Genomic DNA, 23,063 nt, shown 5'->3' on the forward strand with positions numbered 1-23,063 from the left:
TTGTGTTGAAATGATGAGTTCAATAATCCATTAGTAAGGAAGAAAATGAACAATTCTGATCATCAATTAATAATTCAAGTCATTTATCGAGCAGAAATGCTGATTATTCTTTCCTGTTTTTGTATCACTGTAAATTGAATATCTTCGTTTTGGACTGTTGGTTGTACAAATAATACATTTTATATCCTATACAATTAACTAAATAATGACAAAACAAACAGATTCATAATTAGTTGCAGGCCTAAAACAGTAAAATCACAGGATTGGTTAGACTTGGCAATGCAAGTATATTTTATTTACAGTTGTATAAACGGAATGGTTCAATGCAAGATCTTTACTGGAAAAGGTAAGAAAAACAAGTGATCCCTCCCTTAAGGGGTTTTGTGTTTGTGTGTGTTAGTGTATGCCTGTGTATCACAACTGTTGTGTGTGTGTGTGTGTGTGTGTGTGTGAGAGTGTGTGTGTGTGTGTGACTAGACATTCTCAGTTGCAGTTGTAACACAAACAGTGCAATCTCCTCGACCCCGTCTACACCGAACCAGAATTTACATTTCATTCAAGTCAGCTCGGCTGAATGTACACAGCAACAACACGCCTCCAAAAGCAAAGTGAAGCACTGATACTGCAGTAACACGTAAGCATGCATAGGCCAGAATGAGAACATGACCAGAAGCAAACTCTTGGTTCAGGTTTAGAAAACAAATTCAGTTTGTGCGGTTGTTTCAAAGTGTCATTATTTCTCGTACAAAGACGTTTTTTCAAATTATGTAAAAAAAAAGAAAGAAAAAAAAGACAATTGTGAAATCAAAACATGTTGTGGAGAAGTTAGTATGTCTGACTGGTGTTGTAGTGATCCTGTTCTAGTTTCTTGGTGGATCAATATCTTTATTTTACAGTTTGGTAGACGCCTCAGCATAAAGTGCGATGCAGTGCCAGAGACCGGACACGATGTGATCGTCTTTTCAATAAACACCAGTGGTTTCTCAGTTCCAGAAGACGGGGAAAAGGCCTGTTTTGACACCTAACCAAGACCGGCACACAAGCTCTCGAGCTAGGGCCACGCTTTCAATTCACTCGGGCTCCTTCGTGTAAAAGCTCGCCAGCGCTATACGCATGGAAGGAGGTTTTGCACGAAAGGCCGAGTGCTGGTTGGACGAAAAACCTGGCCCTTTGATGCAACCCCCTTTACAGCCTGGAAATGAGAAAGACTGCTGCGGCAGGAGAGAGGAAGAGAGAGGGCGTCCCCAAAAGCGACATGGCTGACCCATGAGCGTCTCGTCCATGTTTGGACGTAAATACACCAGCCTTACTTCTGTGATTTCATATCTTCACCTGTTTTTAGAAATAAGTGTAAAGCTTAACATATTTTGATGAAGGAACTGAGTTCTTACGAGAAATTAAAAAGAAACTGCATTTAGCAGATTGGAAAAAGATACACTTCAAACATCTACAGAATCTGGTACATAGCCTTCAAAATAACAGTTATCTATTTCATCATTCAGATACATAAAGCTCTTGTTCACATACATGCTTCCATCATCTTCAATGGTAAGATTAGTCATATCCTCATTATTAGTGTCATTATTAGTGCTTCTCAATGAAAGAAACATCTTCTGAAAACCTTTTAAAATGTAGCTTAAAAACAGGTCGTTCCCATTAAAAACTACTCGATATCCACTGAAGCTTACAGTACGTTTTGTATTGCAGTATATGTTGTTGAGAAAAACTAGATATTACTATGGTATCTAAGCCCTAATAAGTGATATGTTTAGTAAAGTACTTGCACCAAATCTGGTTAATCCGTAAACTTAACTAAACTAAACCTGGCTTGCTAAACCTATACAGCTGGTCAGGAAATTTCAAAGTAGTAAACATCGAACATTAAGTAAACTTCTGTGAGTAAAAGGACAAAAACAAGGTTAAATAAGTTAATATACAGAAGGAAAAGGTTGTATATGTGAGTCGGGTTGGTTCTTCTGTGCATGCTCAGGGACCCTACGAACATCTAAGGCCAGGTAACCCAGACTTTTCAAAAAAAGGTGCAAGTTCAGTGTTTTCAGATACTTCTTCAGCGAGCACTTTCCTCTCGAAGCTCCGTCGGCAGGCAGTGAAATGAAAGCTCCGGCTTCGACGGCGAAGGGAACGAGGAGACGGGTTCTCCCACCCTCTCCTCGTCCACTTCCTCCTTAACTCGTCTCGTTTCCTCTCTCCCCGGGGAGTGAACCCTCGGTGCCTCCCTCTCTTTTACACCACGGTACTGACAGACGGGTCAGACAAGTTGAGTTGGCCCGTGATGTCAGTGGGTGGGTACTGCTGCAGAGATGAAGAGAAATGGGGGGGGGGGAGGAGGAGAGGCACAGTCATTTCTTGACAATTGCAGCATTTTTGCAATGTTAGAATATTCATCCATCTTATTCTAAGAACACCTGTGCTTCATTTCTGCAGAAATGTAGAAGCAGGAGGGTTCTCTAACCCCTCTCAGGCAAACCTCACTTTTTGCCTTTTTTTGTTGAATCTGTTCAGCTGGGATTGTTTGTAAAGCAGCTTGGCGGTGCCTGAGGTGGGTTAGTAGCAGACATAAGGCCCTGAGTCTAGACAACAGCAGATTGGAATCAGCCACCCTTTCTTTTTTTTTTAGGAAAAGAAAATGGGTGATAATTTCCATCCATGGGTAAAGCAGGCAGCTCATTTATCTCCCCACAGTCATCTTGTGCGCATGCAGACAGACTGCGTCTCTAATTTTAGCATCTCACGAGGAGGAGGAGACGAATCTTTCAGGTCGATTTCAGAGTGCTGTTGTGCCGGACTCTTGCGTCCAGTCCCCGCTTCACTGTGCTTCTTTTAAAGCAGAGCGCGTTGAAGTAGAGGCGTCTACAATGCTGAGAGGGGAAAACAAGATCCCGATTCCATGCAGGTGCTTAGTTGCTATGGCAACAGTGATTTTGCCTTTCAGTCTTTTGAGTGTGGGGGATTGTGTGTGTGTAAGCCATATTGTTGCAACGCTGAGTCTGCTAACGAGCAAAGAAATATAGAAACCCAATGAAACAATGACTGGATGTAAAAATAGTCAAGTGCATCATGAGTAAGAGCTTGAAACATGCTGTTCTCTTGTGTAATAGCGTCGTGTTTTGGAACACAGTGGGTGGAGTAATAAACTTGTTTACTGTGATTTCCAAAATGCCAATCATAATCCTGACCCACAGCGCTAAGTTGGGAAAAGCCTGTTTCCTGATTTCCAATGTGTAGAGAACATCCTTTCGTTCGTCAATGCCCTAAAAATGTACATTGCCGAACCAAAACACTGAAGAGTCTTGCCTCAGTGTACCCGTCTCAAATGGACACAGTTTTTATTGTTTTTGGTCTTTCTCAATTCAGCAAGATCTTAGGTTTGACGTGCCTCTCGCGTTTAGCTGAGCCAATACATTCAAGCATTATGAGCTTCAGAAGCTGCTATGATGCAACCAACATGCTGGCAGATGGGGCGACATCCAGACTGACGAGTCAAAGGTCAAATCTTCTGGATGAAACTGGGGTCAGAGTGGATGTCCCTCATCTCCTTGACCCGCAAGTTGCATCATAATATGGCTTACAGCCCCTTATTGGGGGGTCTCCTCACGTCTTGTACCTTGAGGGCCCGCTAACAGCGCACCCTATTGGGGGTCAAGTGGACCAGCAAAAGAGAGACACCTCACTGACATCACAACCACAGTTACTGGCTATAAAGCTACGTATTCAGTATGGTGATCCTTGTTAATGTGGAGCTACAACGATGGTTTCGGCTACCGTTACTACAGCTATGACAGTTACAGTCGTCGGCATGCTTGCAAGAGGGAGAGAGGAGCAGTGTGGCATGTGGGTGAGGGACACTGACACTCAAGTCCATTGATATCCATTAATATAAAAGAAGAACATTTATATAAAATCAAAAATAATGGTCGAAGACTGGGGATGGGAAATCCTTCAATTGGAGCATCTTTTTTTCATTGCGCTAAATCCTGTTTTATTTGAGCCATTTAAGAAATATGTGTTTCCACAGCTATAGGGCTTCGAAACCACATTGACAATGGTGATCCCACTCTTCTTCTCTTCAAACCAAGTCTATTGAGAAACCTCCAGGGGCGAGTACAGGTGGTTTGGTTCGAGAAACATCCATGACAAAAAAACAAACAAGAGAAAGACAGGAGGTCAAATAAAAACACACAAACAAGTTTTTACTTTGAGACCGTTAGCTTAGCTGCCTACATCTCCCCTGGGAAACACATTGAAAACACAATGTTGGTGCAGAGGCCTTTCTGTGAAGGTGTCCGTGCTATGTTGTTTTTCTCTCATGCCAGATTTGGTTAGCGACCAGCTATGTGTTGCGGAGCAGCTGGGCACAAACGACCGCGGGTCACTGGTTTGTTAGAGGACTCCGAGCTCGTGGAGTACAAGCTCCCGACCGCAACGGGAAGAGCTTTTTCAACTGAACTGCGAAGGAATGGCGGAAACCTGACACTCTCATTGTGCTGCAACAACGGAGTCAAGCAAAGAGATGGTGATTTAGCAAAACACAAAAGAAGAAAAGCTTGTATTTGTAACACAGTGAGAGTCTGAATCTCGAAATCACAGAGTTTGTAGTTCGTAACAAACAAAACAATATTTAAAACGGATAAGAAGACCGTCATCGCCACCTGGAAATACACCCTGAAAGAGGCATGCACAGTTCCGACCACAAGGACACTGGAAAATAAACGGGAATTATGACAAATAAAATATGACAAAGCAAAAAGTAAATAGATTAATATAAATCCATGAGTGCAATCCTGAAATAGACATGTTGAAAAGTAAGATAACACATTAGTTTTTTCTTCTCAGGAGGACCGACCATCACGACAACCTTGGAAATGGATTTTTGGAAAAAATGGACAAAAACAACAGCGCATGCATATCAAACCAAAAGCGAAACGACAGTGGCTGAAGAAAGCCAAAACGAAGGGAGTAGGGGGTCGGATTGGTGCAAAGAAACGATGGATATACAAAAGGATCAAGCAGTCAAAATGACGGGACACAAACACAAATATATCTTGTACGCTTCAGTACGGTACACACACCACAACGCCACCAACAACAGCACACAATCGCCAGAGTCCACGTCCAAACCAGAGGCAGGGAGGAAGAGCAGCGCAAGACAAAACACCACCGGCAGACTGCGTGCTTTTGTCCCCAACCCCCACCTCCAGAAGAAACACGCCACTAACCCCATCAAAACACCCTGCCCCAAAGAAATCCAGAGCCGAGCTCCTGGCCTGACCTGAGTCCCTGCACTGATGCCCTTTCGGCCTGTGGGGGACCTACAGATGCTAAATGGTGATGGCTGATTGATGGTGAACGGACAGACACGTGGCAGAGGCCGCGGAGCCGTGTGGAAATGGGTGAGTGAGTGGAACATGGGACTCCCTCGCGGTCGGATATGGAGATGTGGGCAGAGAGGACAGAGGAGGAGAAAGGAGAGGGGTGAGAGTAGAGACAGAGGAGGACGAGGACGAGGAGAGCGAGGGGAGAATAAACAGGGGAAGATGTTGCTTCTTCGTCTCCTTACCGTGTCTTTGGAGGACCTACGTCTCTTGATGCTGGAGGCCAAGGTGGTACTGATGGACCTAAAAGAGGCTTTCTTTTGGGGGTCGGGCTCTGCTCTACCACTTTTCCTATCCTAAAATGAATATATGTAGAAACATTATTCATGTCCTTTTGGCTGGGGTGATAACCGTGGTTTTCAGTCTCACCCTTCCTCTCTTGCCACCAACCACCCGCCACCCCAGTAAATCACCTTATTTTACAACATCTAAATAGAGGGAGGGTCCTCGTGAGAAAGACTACAGCGGTTGGAAGTGTAAAAATGCACCAAGGGGGAGAAAGAAAGGGATAAAGCCTGTTAGATGTGAGAGTGAGGGCATTCGTCTACATTGTTATGGGCCATTGCCACACTGGGTCTGCACAGGATGACACGGCAGTCCTCTAAGAATGTGCTGACACATTCACCCGGCCCCAAGGAATGCATTGGAATGAGGGATGACTAGTAAAGATGTCAGTGGGTGTGATACCTATGTTGTATTCTGCCTGCATGCTCGCAATGGCCTGAACACACAGTTGCAATGTTCTCATCTTAACACACAAGTGATCTTACATTGTAATTAAAACAACTAAAGAGGTATGACTTTACGAAAGTATCTAGAAACTGCTCTGTACTCGGTTGTGACCGAGGTCAGAGCTCTGGAAGACATTTAGAAATGCATTCACATTTAAATAAATAAAAAGATATGTGGCAAAATAAAGCAAGAGTCAGTTTTAACCGTACCCTTACAAGACGGCGACCCAATTTGGTGCCCTCCCTCCCTCATACCACCAGAGTGCCCCACAGCTACTCTCAGCACAATAACTGGGTGTTTGTGTGCAAAAAAATAAATAAATAAAAACTCATATTAAGGTATTCTTACATCCTGAGTCTCTAGAGAGGAAGAGGGCTGCATAGGGGGAGAAAAGGAAAATAAAATAAATTTCCATCCTTGATCGTTATTACTTTAAAGATGATCCTTAAGCAAAAGCCAAGGGAACCAAAAAGGGCGCATAGTTTAAGAAAAGACTAGCAAAGCAAACATCCACATCCAAAGCCAGGCAGGTATAAAAAGTCTGCAGTATCGGAGGCCACTACAATGCATATCAAAGAGGGAAAACAACAGCGACAAAAGTCAGTAATTGAAGCCCATTTAAAGACATTATACCTGAAAGTGGTATAATGGAAATTCACCCCACACACAGGGAATGGGATGGAGAATAAGGAAAAAGTGCATTAGAAAAAAAAGAGATTTTTAAAGGAATGGTGATCCAGCTGCAAATCATATTCTTAATCAAAGTCAAAGTGCAAAAAAAAGATTTGCAACTCTGTATGCTTAATTTCATAATGATCTGAGCAGATGGAGGCTAACGGGTGCTATTTCTAAAATAATAAAGCGCTCTAAGGTGGATGTTGGTAAAGTATAAGTGAAGGATGAGCGAGTAGTTGCAGGGAGGGAGGCCCTTTAGCCGGGCGGGGCAGTGTGGTGTGAATTTCAACATGCCAAAATGTTTTATGGATGGAGAGAAGGAGTTAAAAAAAGGGGAGGGGGAGGAACAAAGAAGTAAGTAAACACAAAACAAATAGCATGAAAAATCAATCCTGGCCAGTACTGGTCCCCACAGTACATCCTTTTTCATCAGGTCACATGACTAGGCACTTTTTGGGCACATTTGTATCACCCATCAGCCCGCCAACCAGCGCTTTCTCTCTCAAACCCCTAATGACTCGATATCAGGTGGCGAGCAGGCGTTAGCTGGCGTGGACGATAGATGAGAGCTGGTCGGGGAATGATGGGTGCACGGCATCACTCGATTTTTATTGCAGGTGACGGTGAGTAAAATACTTTTCCTGTTGGAAGATGACATCTCATGTTAGTAAATAGAGAAAGTCAGACTGTATGACTCTAGCTTGGTTCAGGAAAAAAAAAAATCAATGCCTCAGTGACGTCACTTCTCTTCTTTTAATCTGTATGAAATGATCTCACCAAAAAACGAGATGCAGTAGTTTCACCCCCACTACATCTCTGTGGCTGCAGCTCCTTAAAGAACAGCATAGGCGTGCAATTCTTACCAGGCATGCACCTTCATTTCTTTGTAAAGCAATGTGGGAGCGACGGTTGGTGTTGTTGTCGTTGATGACCTCATATTTCAAGGGCTTTCGAGCATTGACAGCATAACGAGGATGAGTTGAGATGTAGTGCATGAACGAATTTGAGTTGGTCAGAAGTGCACGTTCTCTTAGGTTACGTCTTTGTTTAGAGGTATGTGGGTGCACAGTGCACAGTGCTTTTGCATACTGCACGGACCGAGGCCGTGTAAGCATATAATTACATACAAATACACGCACAATCAGTCAATGATGTCAACAATGGGACCGCAGGTTTCAGTGCTTGCCGTACTAAGGAAGGAGGAGGCCACATAAACTGTGAGCTTAGATTTTCCATCGTGATGAGCTTGTGTCGCACATAACTAAGCTGTCGTTTTTAATTTGTGGGAAATTAGATCACGTAATCCCATCAGTGCACCCAAACAGTATAAGTAATATTCACGCCGAACAGAACAGATTGTATTGGCTCGACTTGACTTTGCGGGCTCCCTCTGCACTCTTTTGCATGAGACCCCATTTCTATTCTATTTCTATTCTATTCTACCCCGGTTCTATTTAGGGCGGTGAAGACCGTGTGTGGTCCGTTGATTGAGCCGGAGGGGCCCACAGGGACGGTCGATGAGCAAGCATGAGCATGCATGAGCCATCTTTGTTCAGCGGTGCAGAGAAATGAACGTGATCGTTGCTGACACGGAGCTGAAACGTGCTGCTCTTCGGGCAGTTTAGTGTGTCCCTCTCCTTTCTCAGTGATGATTCCCCCCCCGCCCCCTGCATGCATTCGTCTGCTGAACGCACATCCACGTGAGGACACTCACGACAGTTACATACATCGATCAGGTCGATGGCAGACACTCTCGGAAAGGACATCGATTTGCTGACAGGCACATGTGATTTCATACCGTTCCTTCCTCCAGCCCTGCTGTCTCTATTCAGCAGGGCCCAACACTGAGCTTTGGTGCAAGGTTTACAGTAGCAGGCCGTAAGCGCAATTCACAGTGTGACATGGTCGTTAAACGTGCTGCAACCTCCGAGCGATCCAATCAGGGAGTGAAACCATCAAGAATAAAAGGAAAGGAGGGGTGTGTGGGCGGTGGAGGCGCGTCACGGCTGCGTTTGATTGCGTTGGAAAACGTGAGGCAAATCATGTTCTTTGTCAGCTGAGTGGAGGAACTTACTGCTTTATTGCAGCTCAAAGAGGGTTGCGTCACTCAAATGACAAAGCAGTGAAAATAATTTACTCCGAGTAGTAATTACCATGCAGATGTCTTCGACTCAGATTCAATTCAACTCACCTCAAATTGTATTGGTTTTGAGGCAGGAGTTCGGCACATTAAACCAAAAGTATCTGCATGGCTAGATACCACTTGGGCAAGTTAAACATTTTTTGACTGGCCTTAAATTGCCACCTGATTCTGATTGCATCCTGAAGAAACTCCATATTTTGTGTCTGCATTATGGACACTGCAGTGGAGACATATTGCACACTGTAGCATTTATAGTTATGCTGACATGCTGGGAGAGTCGCTGCGGCGTGATCGGGCCAAGGCATTGATTTTAGTCTTTATGCTCTATTTGCATTGTTAGCTCCTGGCTGTTGTTTTGTATGGCCTTCAGACTGAAGGCCATCAATGATGAAGCGATCAAAGTGCATCAACTGTAAATTACTGTTCTTATTGTTTTCACGCGAGGACATTTGCTCCTTTTTTTACGTTGGCTTTCCATGTCCACGTCATCTGACCTTATGAAGAGTATCAGCGACAGAGCAGCAGCTTAGAGAATGCTAGGTCATGCCATGGATGTGGGAGGTGAAGTTTTAATTTGGATGTCCATCACGTCGGAGGGTCACAAGGGTAATCGTCCTACTGTTACTCTATCAGCGAGAGCTGGCATGGGGGGGTGGATATGGCTCTGCTACTTAGCTACATACTAATGAGGGGGTCCCGACCACATCTTGACTTCCAGAGGCCTCCTGAGTGTCCTGCAGGCACACACAAGAGACACGTTGGCCTCTGGGAACTGTTAGGATCTACACGGTGGCCACTGAGGATGCCTTACAGTGCACAAAGGCATCGGAAATCTCGCTTTTCTCATACGGTGATCTGGCAGTCTCACCACCACTGATGTGCAAAAATGAAAAGCTCCCAAAAGAGGCAGAGAGACACTCTGTCGGCTCTCTTGCCGCCCCAGCCTCGGCCTTTCCACCCTGGGTGTGAGCGAGCAGAGGGGATCAATCCTACCTGCAGGTTCTTCCTCCAAACATTGACCGCCGCAAAGGCGAGCTGCATCTGCTTCCTGCGGGCGTCTTTATGCCGCTTATAGGCGATTTCAATGAAGATTAGGAAGATCCCTGCAGCTATTCCTCCTGCCACTAGCATGAAGACCCCTGTTGGTAAGGGACAGACAAACAGACAGAGAAGAGAGGTGGAGAAGCATGAGCTGCTGGTCTACAACCCCGCCGCGCCCACCGAGCATGAATGCACGGTCTGTCCGTCATGCTCGGCGGCAGCCCCTCTTTCTTCTCCAAGCAGCTGCAACCCACACAATATTAACAGAAGACCACAACCGCACAAAGCCACAGCACAAGATACTGTACGGCACACTTCCACAGAGCACGCTGACACTAAAACAACGATTTTGTAAAGGTATTGGACAAAAAAGGGCTACAGTACCTTACCACTGCAGTTTTTGTCCAATCACTTTTAACGCTTCCTCTACGCCTTAATGGACCATACCTGCCATGTTTTCAAAGGTGAGTGTGGCTGGGGCATTGCTCCGTGAGTCACACTCCTGGTATCTCACCCAGGTTTTATCTAGGTCTTCCATGAAGCCATTCTCATGAGAACTGCAGGGGGTTGGGGTTGGTGGGGAGAGAGGTGACAAAGTTAATGTGCGCCGCGAATACGGCGGAAAATCCGAGCCGCTCACTCCCAGAAAGCAACAACAATGAGACTGAGACAGCAGGACAGACAATAACTGGACAAAGACGAACACACAAGAGAGGAGCAGGAGACACAGAAACAGTAAATGTAACACAAGGCAATGTATTGAATGGCTATAAATGGTCAGTACGTGACCGTGAAATCATATTGACAAGAAACCAACAACAAAAAAAGAAAGAAAGTCATACGAGTAATGCAGCTTCGGCTGGGACAGACCTGAGAATGGCCAGGGACACATTCTGTTTCCATGGGCTGTCCTTGCGCATGCCAATGCCAAAGCCAGAGCGGAAAAACAGCTCTCCCGTGGTCACCAGGTCGCACTTCTGCGAGGCCTCAAACTCCAGCACCGCAGAGTCCCAGATGAAAGCATGCAGCTTGCTGTGGGGGAGAGGGAGGGAGGAGGAAAGGGGGGGGTTACGGTGCAACAGTACAATGATTTACATACACATTTACGGCTCCCACCCCTCTCTCTCTCTCTCACACACACCAGATCGTGTGTGTCATTCAGCGTTTACCAGCAATCTCTACCGCTGCTTATGGCCCAAATGAAATCCAATGCCAGATGGGTGAGGGCACGTCCCCCAATTGGATTCCACCCATCTCAAAGATGTTCGTCTGGGTACAACCTGAAAAAGGGTGCTCCTCCACTCAATGTTAGCTTAACCTTACACTGGTGCCAGTGCTGTTGACACATCCACACCTGCTCTTGTCCCTGATGTCTGTCGTGGCTGGGCGATGGGCCCGGATCAGTGGGAACGCCGCAGTAAGTCCTGCCGCTTCCGCCTGGCCCGGAGGTCCATGACCCTCACCCCACTGAGCATAACTGAACTGGCCCTGGTCTGTGTGTCTGATAGGTCGAGCAGCCGGCCGACTCGTGCTCTGGTCGGCCCAGCCTGGCCGAGACTCACTTGTCACGCACGGCCTGGATAGCCTCGGCGGCACTCTCATAGTTGTGCTTCTCCATGTGGCGGTACATGGTGCTAAGCTCCACCTGCCGCCGGAAATAGATGTCCACGGAGCTCTGCTTCACCGTGGCGTAGATGAACTTGTCGGATGGGTTTCTCAGCTTCACAAAGAGACAGGGACAAGACGCAGTTGAGCAATGACTAATTCATTTTAAAAGGTATTTATATTTTTTCATGTTGATGAAAATGTTGTTGTGTTGTTGTGTGGTACCATGGTCTACAATGACCCTGCACTCACTCTTGGGTCGTTGATGCCGGTGATACGCTCCTCAGGTCGGTCCAACACCAGGAAGGCAGCCAGGTTGGCAGTATAAGAAGCTACAATGATCATGGCAAATCCGGCCCACACCATACCCAGGATTCTCGCTGAGAAGCTGCGCGGCGCACCTGTGTGGTGAGTTCAAGGTTCAGGTTTCCAGTTCAGTAACTTCCAATATCTAATTGGATAGTTATGCAGGGTAGTTAGCTGGATACTGCTAATAACCCATAACACTGCTACTTCTGTTACAACTACTGATGCAAACGATCATTCACTTATACATTACAGTTTTGAGTTTGTTAAAATAAACCCTTTGCTCGCATTAAAAATTGCGTAACTTTTGCAAAAGAAATGAAAATACAGCCCTCTAAAAATACCAGATATGACAAGGGAAACTGGAAGACAAATGAAACAAGCCAAGGCAACAGGTATAAACTGTTAAAAGACGAGCCGCATCACCGTCTTTCTTTGCAAAATGTGATTTGAAAGGAATTAATGTCTCATCCTCAAAGAAAAACATGACAGTGAGGCATCGGCTGGAGCCACAAACGCCTTGATTTTGGTCTTTATACGACCGCAAAACTGTGTAAAGACCAAAGTACTCAACAGCATTACAGTGTTCTGGGAGAAAGGCAACATTTACGAGTGAATAAGGGATGATTTGGAGATTTACAGTAATTATTATTTATTTAATCTCACCTTCCCCGATTCCAGAGTTCAGCAACACTCCCCAGGAGAACCACATAGCAGATGATAAGGTGAGGGCATCTTCTTCTTCCTCTTCACTGTTTACTTTAAATCTTCCAAATGGGCTAGAGGGAAGAAATTGGGTGTGTTGCAGAAGATAAAATGAGAAACTGCAGAGAACCTGTAGGTGGGACCCCAGGCAGGGGGGGGGGGAGGGAAGGGGAACATGAGCGAGCAAAGCAAGAGGGGAAACAAACTGGGAAAGAAAAGAGACAGAGACGGCGGCACAGGGACAGAGCGGTGGGATGGTTGGAGCCAATCTTCACCTCTGTCTGCCTTCCTGTCCACACCGAGGGAAGATCTGCAGCGCTCGGGGGTGCATGTACACACATGTACGCACACATGTATTCACTGATTCAGTCATGAGTCATGACACACACATGGGCACAAGCATACACACACACACACACACACACACACAGGTCCCCCTTGTACCTGAACCGGTCTAGTAGGTAAAGCATCACCGCCACCACATGCACCGAAAGACCCACCAGCAGCCACAGCGTGCTTTGGAACGGCTGCATGAACGAGTCCAGCGTACTGCGAGGGATTTCCTGCAAACACACAACGCAGTTAGTATTCGATTGATCATCAACAGCTTCGATGACGTCACGTTTGCATATTATAGAGTGACATAATGTGTCTGTTTCAATGGTTATCTGACGTTTTCAACCCGTGTGCATTTTTACATATTTGCTGACCATTTTGCCTCTTGAGATTTGCTTGAGTTGTGTAGTCAATCCCAACAAACTTCAAGGTGGCATTCATTTGTGTTAAAAGACACACGGTCATGGCTGACTTACTTGAAAAGTCAGCACTGCCTCATAATAATAACGGGCGAAAAGGAATGAGCACAGTGTGCTAAGAGATTATTATTATTTCAATAGAATATGTAAATGAATGAAAACTAATTGATACCTGGAAATAACACAGTGGACATTAAGTACAACTCCGCAGTGGTTGTTTGTCTCCATAGAGCACCGAATGGGCTAGAGGTGGACACTTACCTTTTTAACAAGGATGGTGAGGCCTTGATATTTAAAGGGTTTGGAGAACTCGATGTACTGGGCTCGTTCGTTGTTTATAGTCAGTGGGGCTACAATCATGTCAGCCAGGCCCCCCAGGAGCTCTCCCATCATGCCATTCCACTCTTTCTTGTTACTGTTGTTCACCTGAGGCCCCAAAAGGAAGGTGTTAACATGAGAATCAGCCATCAACCTGCTGTCGTCTAGACCACAGAATGTTTCCAGGTTTTAAGGATTTGGGTTAAGCCCAGTAGGGATAGAAGTTCTCGGTATGCTCCTCATCCATCTTTAAAACTGTCTCTGTCTTACGGAAGGGAGCCTGCTTATTTTCTCTAATTGATAAGATCATGCATTCATGCCAACAGGATAGGCCTTTTCTGGGTTAGAGATGAATGTGTTCGCAGAAAAAATCTTTTGAGATAAAAACGAATGAGCTGAAACTTGCTATAAAGCTCTGTTAAGCCAAGGGGAGCGGCAGATTCAGGTGATGATTCTCTCACAAGTCATTACAAGCGACCCCTTTGACGCTGTGACATTGATTTTCATTGTCATTTGAGTTATAGCCTTCAAGCTATTGTGTGAATTGATTTTAAGTACAGGACTATTATGTTTTATTATTCACCCATCGAAATGATGAAGAAATATTGATGCAGGATTCGAAATTAAGCGGTTACTTACTGTCAAGGTAAAATAATAAAACAATATAATATATAAAGATATTACTGTAAGTATACTCTCTCCATTCTCCAAAAATGATTGCTATTAGTGATAATAAAATTCTGCTGATTATTCTTTCATCTACAAGAAACCTGATTGGACAAGCCTTAACCAATGGCCAAACCCAGAATGGTTCATGTCATTATTCAACTCAAAGCACCACCATAGTCCTAACACGCAGGTTTTGAACGGACATAATTTATAATATAACAAACGTAATAGCCTGCCAGTGTATGATGGGTAATCCATGATGTTACTCAACAAATGTTAGCCTAAAAACTACTAACTTAGAAAATATCCCACCTTTATAACTGCCAAAAAATCCACAATTAGCACCATTAGCTAAGCTAGCGTAAGCTTAAACATGTTAGCTAAATGGTTGCCATAAGCTAACGGTTAGTTAAAGTTACTGCGTTGTAAATATATAGGTAGGTTAGCATGCTGTTCAGGGACAATGTCATCTCTGAATAATCAGCCGATTCGTATGTGAGCTGAATCTACTTGTATTTTCAATTTGCACTGGTGCCCGCCAGTGGCGCCGGCAAGGGTTGGCCAGATAGACCAGCACATTGTGAAACTCAAAATGTTAACAGTATTGTTATTAGTCAATGGACCTTCATCAATTAGTTACATCAACTTTAAAATAAGAAACCAAAGTAGCCAATATCAGTTTACGATTCCTTAGCTATTACATTGTGATGGGTTTTGGTTTCGGCGGGCCACCCCAAGATTCTCAGTAGCCCGAGTCTTTCCACCACCAATTAAAACAAGCTGGGGGGCGCCACTGGTGCTCACTTGGCAACCCTTTTAATTGTGTATGTGTGACTTATATTGCTAATTAAAGCAAATTTTTCATTGACTCTGTGTCAAGGCTACACAACCAGAAACCTGCTTGAGGTGAGACTGAAGCCAGAAGGAGAAGAACTCCATCACTGACCAAAAAAAATTAAGTTTTGAAGTATCCTGTTTGTTTTGTTTGACACTACCATACTTTTACTATGGAGATATTCTTCTTCTTTTTTACGGTAAATTTTCAAGTGGGCTTCATGTGATATTATATTCCTTTCACGTTGCAACCAATTGACACTTCCAAATTCACCCCAGCGCTCATGCTGATTGCTGCTCGTCTAATCCCTTTAGCGTGGACATTCAAAAACTGACACCAGCTCACTGACGATGTTCAAGTTCACCTGCTGGACATTTGTTATCTTTGGGTCTTTGCTTTATGACTGCTTATCGCTTCAGCTCTGAATTGTAAGTGAGATCGCTGCTGTTAGTGGGGTAAAAGATTCAAAATATTCAAGCTGTGTAACCTATGGAATGTGAGGTTACGCGTGCAACCTGTGCCTCATGCAAAACTACGACAAACGTGGCCTTTGAATGCAAAACTAACCCGCTCCTGAGTTCCGAATTTCCCATCGGCCACCAGATGCACCTCATAGGTGAAGTTCATGGTCATAGCCAACTTGATGAGGAGATCAACACAGAATCCATAACAACATTGGGGTACAATTGGACGTCCTGTAACAAAACCAGCAACAGTTACAAGTTACAATCACTCTTGAGGAAAAACTTTACGGGTTTTTTTTTTTTGTTTTTTTTATCCAAAAGCGGCGCACGTAGACTGAACGAAATGCGTGACACACAGCAGACGACCACACACAGTCACGGCATACAGACCAAGCATATCCCAGCATCCCAACAACCACTCACTCTGAATGGCACACTCAGCTACATGCATACATATATAGATACCTACTGCATATATATGTATGCATCTCCAGTGGGTGTTTGGCGGGTGCAGTAAAAGCACAGTGATAGTAGAAACGTCCCTGATAGGTTACCTGGGATGGTCTCATTGGGCCCAGTGCAGATAACCTTTTTAATTAAGACTCCGTTTAAAGTCATTTCCTCCTTGCATGTTCCGTCCAGCTGAGTGGGTTTCACATACACAAATGGCTCCTGGTGTATCGTCACTATCTACAACAGACGGGACAGAAAGCTGTTTATCACACAGTAAGAGATGGATCCGTTTCGATCCTGATTTCAACGAGAGAGAGAGAGAGAGAGAGAGAGAGAGAGATAAAAAAAAATGAATACAAATTGGAAGAACCCAGCAGATACACAAATACCCAACAAACTACCAGATGCACATGGACGCACAGAGACAGATAGATGAATGTAAAACTAACTGACAAGGATACAGATGAGATGGTCTTTGCAGGCCTATGACAAATTTGAAGAGATAAAAGTCATAGCACATATATCACCGCTGCCTTTAAGAGCATGGATTATCTTCACTCCCCCTCTGAGGAAGAAGCGTCAGCGCGAGTGTATCAGCCCGGGTCCGTACTCGATCTGTGTGGACAAGAATGTCACATTGCAGCAGCAAAGTGAAGGCACCCTACCTTTAATCGAGTGGACATCTGGAAGCCCTGTGGTTTCTCCGTCTCGCCTCCGGGCCAGATGATCTTCCGCTGATTGTTCATCACCACCTGCAGGGATGCCACACACACACACACACACACACAGTATCACAGGTGAGCGCTGACAGGCGGCTTAAATTCCTATGAATTTGCTTATTTACGTCAAATAGGCCGGAGCTGTCTGTCAGTATACCTGTGTTCCATTGTATATGCCGACTTGAACGAGTCGACTCTTCTGGTAGTTGAGTATACTGTAATGGGCGTACTTCCTGTCTCCGTCGTCATTGAACTCCACGCGTCCTGTGAGGCCCTCTGGGTATTTAGATGACATCAGCACCCTGTGGAAAGACGATCAAAATTATTCATTTGTGTGAATGGGTGCACGCGTGTCCGTGCACGGATGTCGTCCGTCATTAGGAGTGTCACAGTCCATTTTACTGTGTATCGTTCAGCGAAAAAACGGCATGAGGTGTGAAATGACTGATTCACCACTTATTATGACCAAGGCTGAGCTGTGGTTGTTTGGCTGCCATGATATCTGCTGTTTTTGTCACCACATCTGTTTGGGAGCAGTGTGTTTCTTATCTGCTGAGAAACCACCCAAGTGGGTCAGTCGAAACTCAGTCACTTGTCACTAGGTAGTGAAAAATATAGAGCTTTCCAATCAAAACAAGCAAAAATGGTCAAAAACCTGTAGGGGCTGAAGGGAACTGCAGAGATGACTTGTCTGTGGTATTTAACACTCTAAGTGCCTCATTTCACATAGCGCTTCTGATCAATTCTTAATCTAAATATACTGATTAGTATATTTAATATATTTGTATAATTAACCCCTTTAATGGTATTTGAAAACATGCACAATTCAGACTTAACATTAACTGACCAAAGGTAATTTGTTGTGTTGAAATCCGCTGTTCTTTAACAGGGAAGTCTTGATCTGATGCCATTTGGCTAAATTAAGTCTGACTTAAGTTTAAAGGAGCAGTGTGTAGGATTTAGTGGCATCTAGTGGTGAGGTTGCAGATTGCAACCAACTGAATATCCCTCTGCTCACCCCACCCTTTCCACCAATAAATCCCCCAAACCGCTACACACTGGACCTTTAAGTTATTGGTTTTTGAGTCAGTTTCCTAAGAATATGTCCCTGGCCTCATAGTTAGTAAATACTAAACTAAATGTTAAATATATTGGTCTTGAGGTTGAAAATAAATATGCCCTCGCAACAAAATAATCTGTAAAACGGTTGGGATCCAGCTATATCTTGAAGCTGCTTGCGATAATAACGTAATGATGTCTCAACCAACCATGTATTTTAAAGATGATCACAACTTTATCAGCTATAACAATAAAGAAATACTGCATTGAAGCTTACCGTTTAAAGAGTGGCCCTGTTTTCCAGATGTTGGTGTTGCCCACACATCCTCTCGGGGGCTCTGTGATATTCTCCTTCTCAAACAGCTCCTGGATGGACTGAGCCACCACAGCCACCGCATCATTGATATGGGCTGACTCATTCTTCCCGTTGATGAGCTGGAGGCCGATCAGACCTGGGACCAGGCCGACAACAAAAGATAATCACTGACCTGAGCAAACTGCAGCCTCTCAGGAACCTTTTTGCAATACACAAAGTGTAAAGAAAACTTATAGGGGCTTCCAGTTTAGACATCCTGAATAAAGGTCAGACAGCTGCTGCATGATCCATCATCGTTGCCCGTTAATCTCGGGGAAGATAACCAAGAAAGATTCCACATCGTGTCATTTATGACATGAGGCAGCTGAATAAATGGTCCATTTTGTTGATGTTGCCACTGATGACCTTTTCACAGCATGTGTAAAGACTCCCTTGAAGTTGGATCTTTCTTTTTTTTTCTTTTCTGCCCTACTAGCTAAGCTTTGGGAATCAGCACAGGCAACGCATTATTTGTGTTAGGAATAAAGCAAACAAACAAAAACATCAGACCTAAATTTAAACTAAGCGACAATCCAACTTCAGCTAAGTTTTCTGATTGCAATCAGGTCCGTCAGACTTGCAGACTCCTGGAAGAAGCTGCAGTGGAGGCGGAGGAGACTGGACATGGACAGGACAACAAACGCTCTGCAGGGGTTGGTTGTGTGAGAGTGCCTGGGAGACGGGGGGACGGACATTGACGTTTGTGACCACAAAGTGATAAAATATTGCAAGACACTCGTGTGAAACATAAAATTAAAAACCCAGGAACAGAGACAAGAAAGGCTGTTGTAGCTTACCATTCTATCAGTTATGTGTTGTAAAACTCTTCCTTTGTAATTCATTAGAAATCAGGCATTAACATGGCAGATTAGCACATTGAATTTATCTTTGGATAATCCAGGACATACACATTTAAACTTAAAGTGTACTGCAGATACACATCCCATTTAAACCTTTAAACACATGATGCTTAAACGTTTAAATGCTCAACACACAACAAGCAGTTATACAGTCAATCATGTAATGCATCCATCGGTTATTAATCCCTCTAATCCTGTGTGTGTTATGGTCTCAGTAAAGCCAGGGGTTAACTCGTATAGTCCCTCCGATCTCTGCTGGATGAACGTACCGTCTGGCGCCTCGCTCAGGGCTTTACCCGACATCTCCCGCTCGCCCACCAGCCACACGTACCCCGAGCCCGTCATGTTGAGGAAGCGGGCAGCCTTGTACACTGCGGCAGCGTCCTCCTCACTGGAGTTTGACAGAAGATTGTGTGTTTGTTTTTGTTTTACAGCACAGCACACTGAATGAAAGTGAGTGGAAGAAGTTTTAAGGTTCACTTTTAGGAGTGATTGATTTATTCACAGTGGTTTGGGGTCGGTGTATGTCCAACTGATTACAGCAAATTACTACATGACTTGAAGAAGGCCACAAAAAACTGACTTGGTTGTCTTATTTCACATTTTAGGGATTGGTCGACACTCCAGATACTCAAATGTACAGTATGTACACAAGCACTGAAAAAGTTTGTTTTCCATGACATGTCGGCTACTGGGGTGCTCTAAGTTTTGATCTTTTGAGCCCTGATTTTCTCTTAAAATGTTCCCGTAATAAGGAATATTCAGACCCAATGAGATTACCCGACATCAGCCAGATAATGGCCTGACCAGATGGACCTGGGGCATCAGGAATGACAATGAGTGTAGGTCTAATCTGATGTGGTGTGTCATAGCGAAAGACAACCATCGCAGCATCTGGGAAGCCTCACGACATCCAAAAAGACAAACATGTCAGATTCATTCTTGATTGCTCCATCTCCACTAGTTTCTGTGACATTGATTGACCCAATATGAGCTCAGAGCGCTCCTCTGCACACGGCTGTGTGACGCTGGCAGTGTTGATCGGTGCGACAGTGTGGTTGGCCCCTGACACCTCCTCACTGATCACCTATATATAGGTCATGAAGGATGGCTATGATCGGTTGGGGGTCCAACATGGTCTGCTAGGTCTCTTGGTGAGTCACGGCCAGAATAATCGCCGAATCTGACTCAGTGACCATCTGGCACATATTAGAGAATATAAGAGTAATCTACATGCGTCTTGTGCAGCGTTTCATATAACTTTGGACACATTTCAAGAAAATATGTAAACAATATTCTATATATATATATACTGTATAGTCATATAGTCATATACAGGAACATAATTCAGATGCCGAATGTAACTGAACATAAAGATCCACAGGGTTTAAGCTAAATGATTAGTTGATTCATCAATAAGTCGATCAACAGGAAATTAATTGGCAACTTTTTTGATCATCAATTAATTGTGTTCTACATGTTTTATTTTTCAAGCACAAATACAAAAATATCCTCAGTTCCAAATCAACTTTTGACTTTTGTAGACATTCACTTATAACAAGCATTTTTCATTAATTTCTCACATTTTATAGTCCGATCAGTGGATTAACTAATAATGAAAATAATTAGGCTAAGCATCACCTTTACAATCAAAGTGGTCTTGTTTCCCTGCTCTTTCTTGGATGTAGGGCGGTTTAATCAATGCTCCCTTTGGGATTTTGGTGAAATGTATGTGTAATTAGAGACACAAATCTCACCTGGCAGACAGGATGATGACTCGGGCCTCCAGCTCTTTCGCCTCCAGCAGCAGGGCAGTTAAGTTAGTCTCCTGGCTGAACTGGAGGACTTTCTCTGCCTGTGATCGGGGCATAAGAAAGGTCAAGCCAGCTACTTTTCCCTACCTTAGATGCCATGCTGCCTCTTTACCTGCTTGGTTCGAGCTTGGCCGATTTTGTTTGAAAACGAGAGACAGGGATAAAAAAAAGCAGAACGATCCAGGGGAACCGGCTGAACGGAAAAAAAAAATTTGAAAAAAAAGCTTGAAGGGGGAAAAAAAAAACGTTTGCATTTGTTCGCATGCAAACTGAGGGTTATCAAGGCTCCAAAGAAGGACGTGCATGTGTTAGGTGGGGGGAAGAAGAAGGTCAATGCAACCATTAACTAAAAACGGGTGAAGGAGGGGGAGGGGGGGTGAGGGGGACGTTTTCCCCCAACAAAAAAACTGCTGAAAACTAGGGAAGTGCTACAGAACAGGAGGAAGTAGCATTTGGGAGACGGTTTTGTCCTACCGGTTCTCCACAAAGGAATGGACTTGCAAACTCATTTTGTGTGTGAGCATGTGTGTTCTGAGTTCATGCATTCCTTTATTGAAGGAGAAAATGAAAATGATAAAAAGCGAGGCGCTGTTCACTGAGATCTTTTTTATTTTTTTATTTTCTGTAATGACCGTAAATTATAGATTTTTCATAACAAAATCATTCGTCATTTAAATCATAGGGAAATGTCTCAAAGTCAAAAATTAAAGAAAACACGTGCTACCAAGAGAGGAACATTTCTGGGTCGGCTGGTGACTGGTTTGGGCTGGTTTCTAGTTGCTACGTTTGGAAAGTTGGTGGGCGGCGTGCATTGACCATGCAAATATACCTTAGGTCCTCGCTTGTTGTCAAAGGACAGTTGGTCGAGGTTTTCATTGTTCCTTTTTTTATTCTGATGAGTAATGTGCACAGAGAAAATATGCAGACACAGAAAAATATTATAAACAGTTGAAAATGGGGGGCAGTAAAGCATTCCAACAAATCTCCACTTTTCTGCTTCAAATTTGGATCTTTAACGGTGGGGCTTGCAAAACATCAGAGATGACCGCTTTAGAACAATGCTGACAATGTGGATGATTGTTAAAGATATCAAATACTATTAAAGGATGAGATAAATGTATTCATTGTGTTCAATGCGTAAATTGTCAGTGATGCCAACGCGGCTGCATCGCTTAGCGCTGTAGGAGAGCGCCCTGGCTCCAGCAATAATCATTGCAAAATGCATAACAGCAGCTCAGCCATCTGGTTTCGTTTCGTCTTCACCATACTGGAAACTAACATCACACAACTGGAAGCTCAACATGGGCGTCAACGACATCCATCAGATTTTTAACACTTCACCAATGAATGAAAACCTCGTTGAAAGTTTTAAGATTTGTAAACTTGTAAAGCTGAACTGGGAAAACGCGAACCTGTCCAACCGTCTGTTGAGGTGACACCAGCTCCATCCTTATTGTTATGAACTGGTGTGATCAGACACAAGGCAAGGCAAGGCATGGCAAGTTTATTTGTATAGCACATTTCAACAACAAGGTAATTCAAAGTGCTTCACATGAAACCATTAAAAGCATAAAGGCAAAAGTAAAGGAGATTTAAAACATACATTGAAACAATAATCGATGTCTCCCTGAGACATTACGCTGCACGCAATCAACCATACACTGCCGCAATTCTGCAATTACTCGCACACAAACCACGTCTGGAAAAGATCTCTGCCGAACTGCATTTTATCGTGTACGCCTTGCACGAACTCGTCCCCGGAGGAAATGGCGACATATTTGACACAATTGGTACAACACATGGCCAGAAGCCATACATGAAATCCACTGCAATGTTTAATGGTTAAACTAATTGCACTATGATTACCAAGTAAAATTGAATCAAAGCAAAAGCTTAAATCACAAACACGAGCCAATGATTCACTCGGAAAACGGAAATGGAGGCTCTAATCACAGCTGCTAGTTCATTCATTCATTCAAATGAATTGAAAAACCTTCTGCTCTCTCTTTGTAAAATCAAGTTGGCAGTGGCATTCCAGAGTTGCAGTTTGATCCATGTTTTCTCGCATTTCCTGTTGGTATAAAAAAGTGAAGTATGTAGAGTGTAAAGATGACATTGCACATACAGTGTGTGATTAGTATGTAGTATGGCATTTGGTCACA

The 23,063-nt window shown here is 44.0% G+C and overlaps 1 protein-coding gene across 2 annotated transcripts in view; it reads right to left on the bottom strand.

Moving 5' to 3' along the window:
• Nucleotides 1–263: 263 nt before the first annotated feature.
• The window catches only part of grin1a (glutamate receptor, ionotropic, N-methyl D-aspartate 1a), a 31,610-nt gene continuing 8,810 nt past the window's right edge, over nt 264–23,063 (bottom strand). Inside the window, exons 4-21 of one of the 2 annotated variants that reach the window (XM_079289725.1) lie at nt 21,731–21,793; nt 20,845–20,942; nt 19,357–19,478; nt 18,150–18,324; nt 16,971–17,115; nt 16,760–16,846; nt 16,196–16,331; nt 15,745–15,872; nt 13,617–13,781; nt 13,045–13,163; nt 12,562–12,674; nt 11,842–11,990; nt 11,547–11,704; nt 10,855–11,016; nt 10,432–10,541; nt 9,937–10,082; nt 9,627–9,677; nt 264–2,313 (exon numbers count right to left, since the gene is read on the bottom strand). In XM_079289725.1, the coding sequence (XP_079145851.1) occupies nt 2,245–2,313; nt 9,627–9,677; nt 9,937–10,082; nt 10,432–10,541; nt 10,855–11,016; nt 11,547–11,704; nt 11,842–11,990; nt 12,562–12,674; nt 13,045–13,163; nt 13,617–13,781; nt 15,745–15,872; nt 16,196–16,331; nt 16,760–16,846; nt 16,971–17,115; nt 18,150–18,324; nt 19,357–19,478; nt 20,845–20,942; nt 21,731–21,793 (2,196 nt within the window). In that variant the 3' untranslated portion in view covers nt 264–2,244. The remainder of the gene's footprint in view (nt 2,314–9,626; nt 9,678–9,936; nt 10,083–10,431; nt 10,542–10,854; nt 11,017–11,546; nt 11,705–11,841; nt 11,991–12,561; nt 12,675–13,044; nt 13,164–13,616; nt 13,782–15,744; nt 15,873–16,195; nt 16,332–16,759; nt 16,847–16,970; nt 17,116–18,149; nt 18,325–19,356; nt 19,479–20,844; nt 20,943–21,730; nt 21,794–23,063) is intronic. The other variant, XM_079289726.1, reaches the window with a different exon arrangement.

This window comes from Melanostigma gelatinosum (assembly GCF_949748355.1).
Source record: "Melanostigma gelatinosum genome assembly, chromosome: 18".
NCBI lineage: Eukaryota > Metazoa > Chordata > Actinopteri > Perciformes > Zoarcidae > Melanostigma > Melanostigma gelatinosum.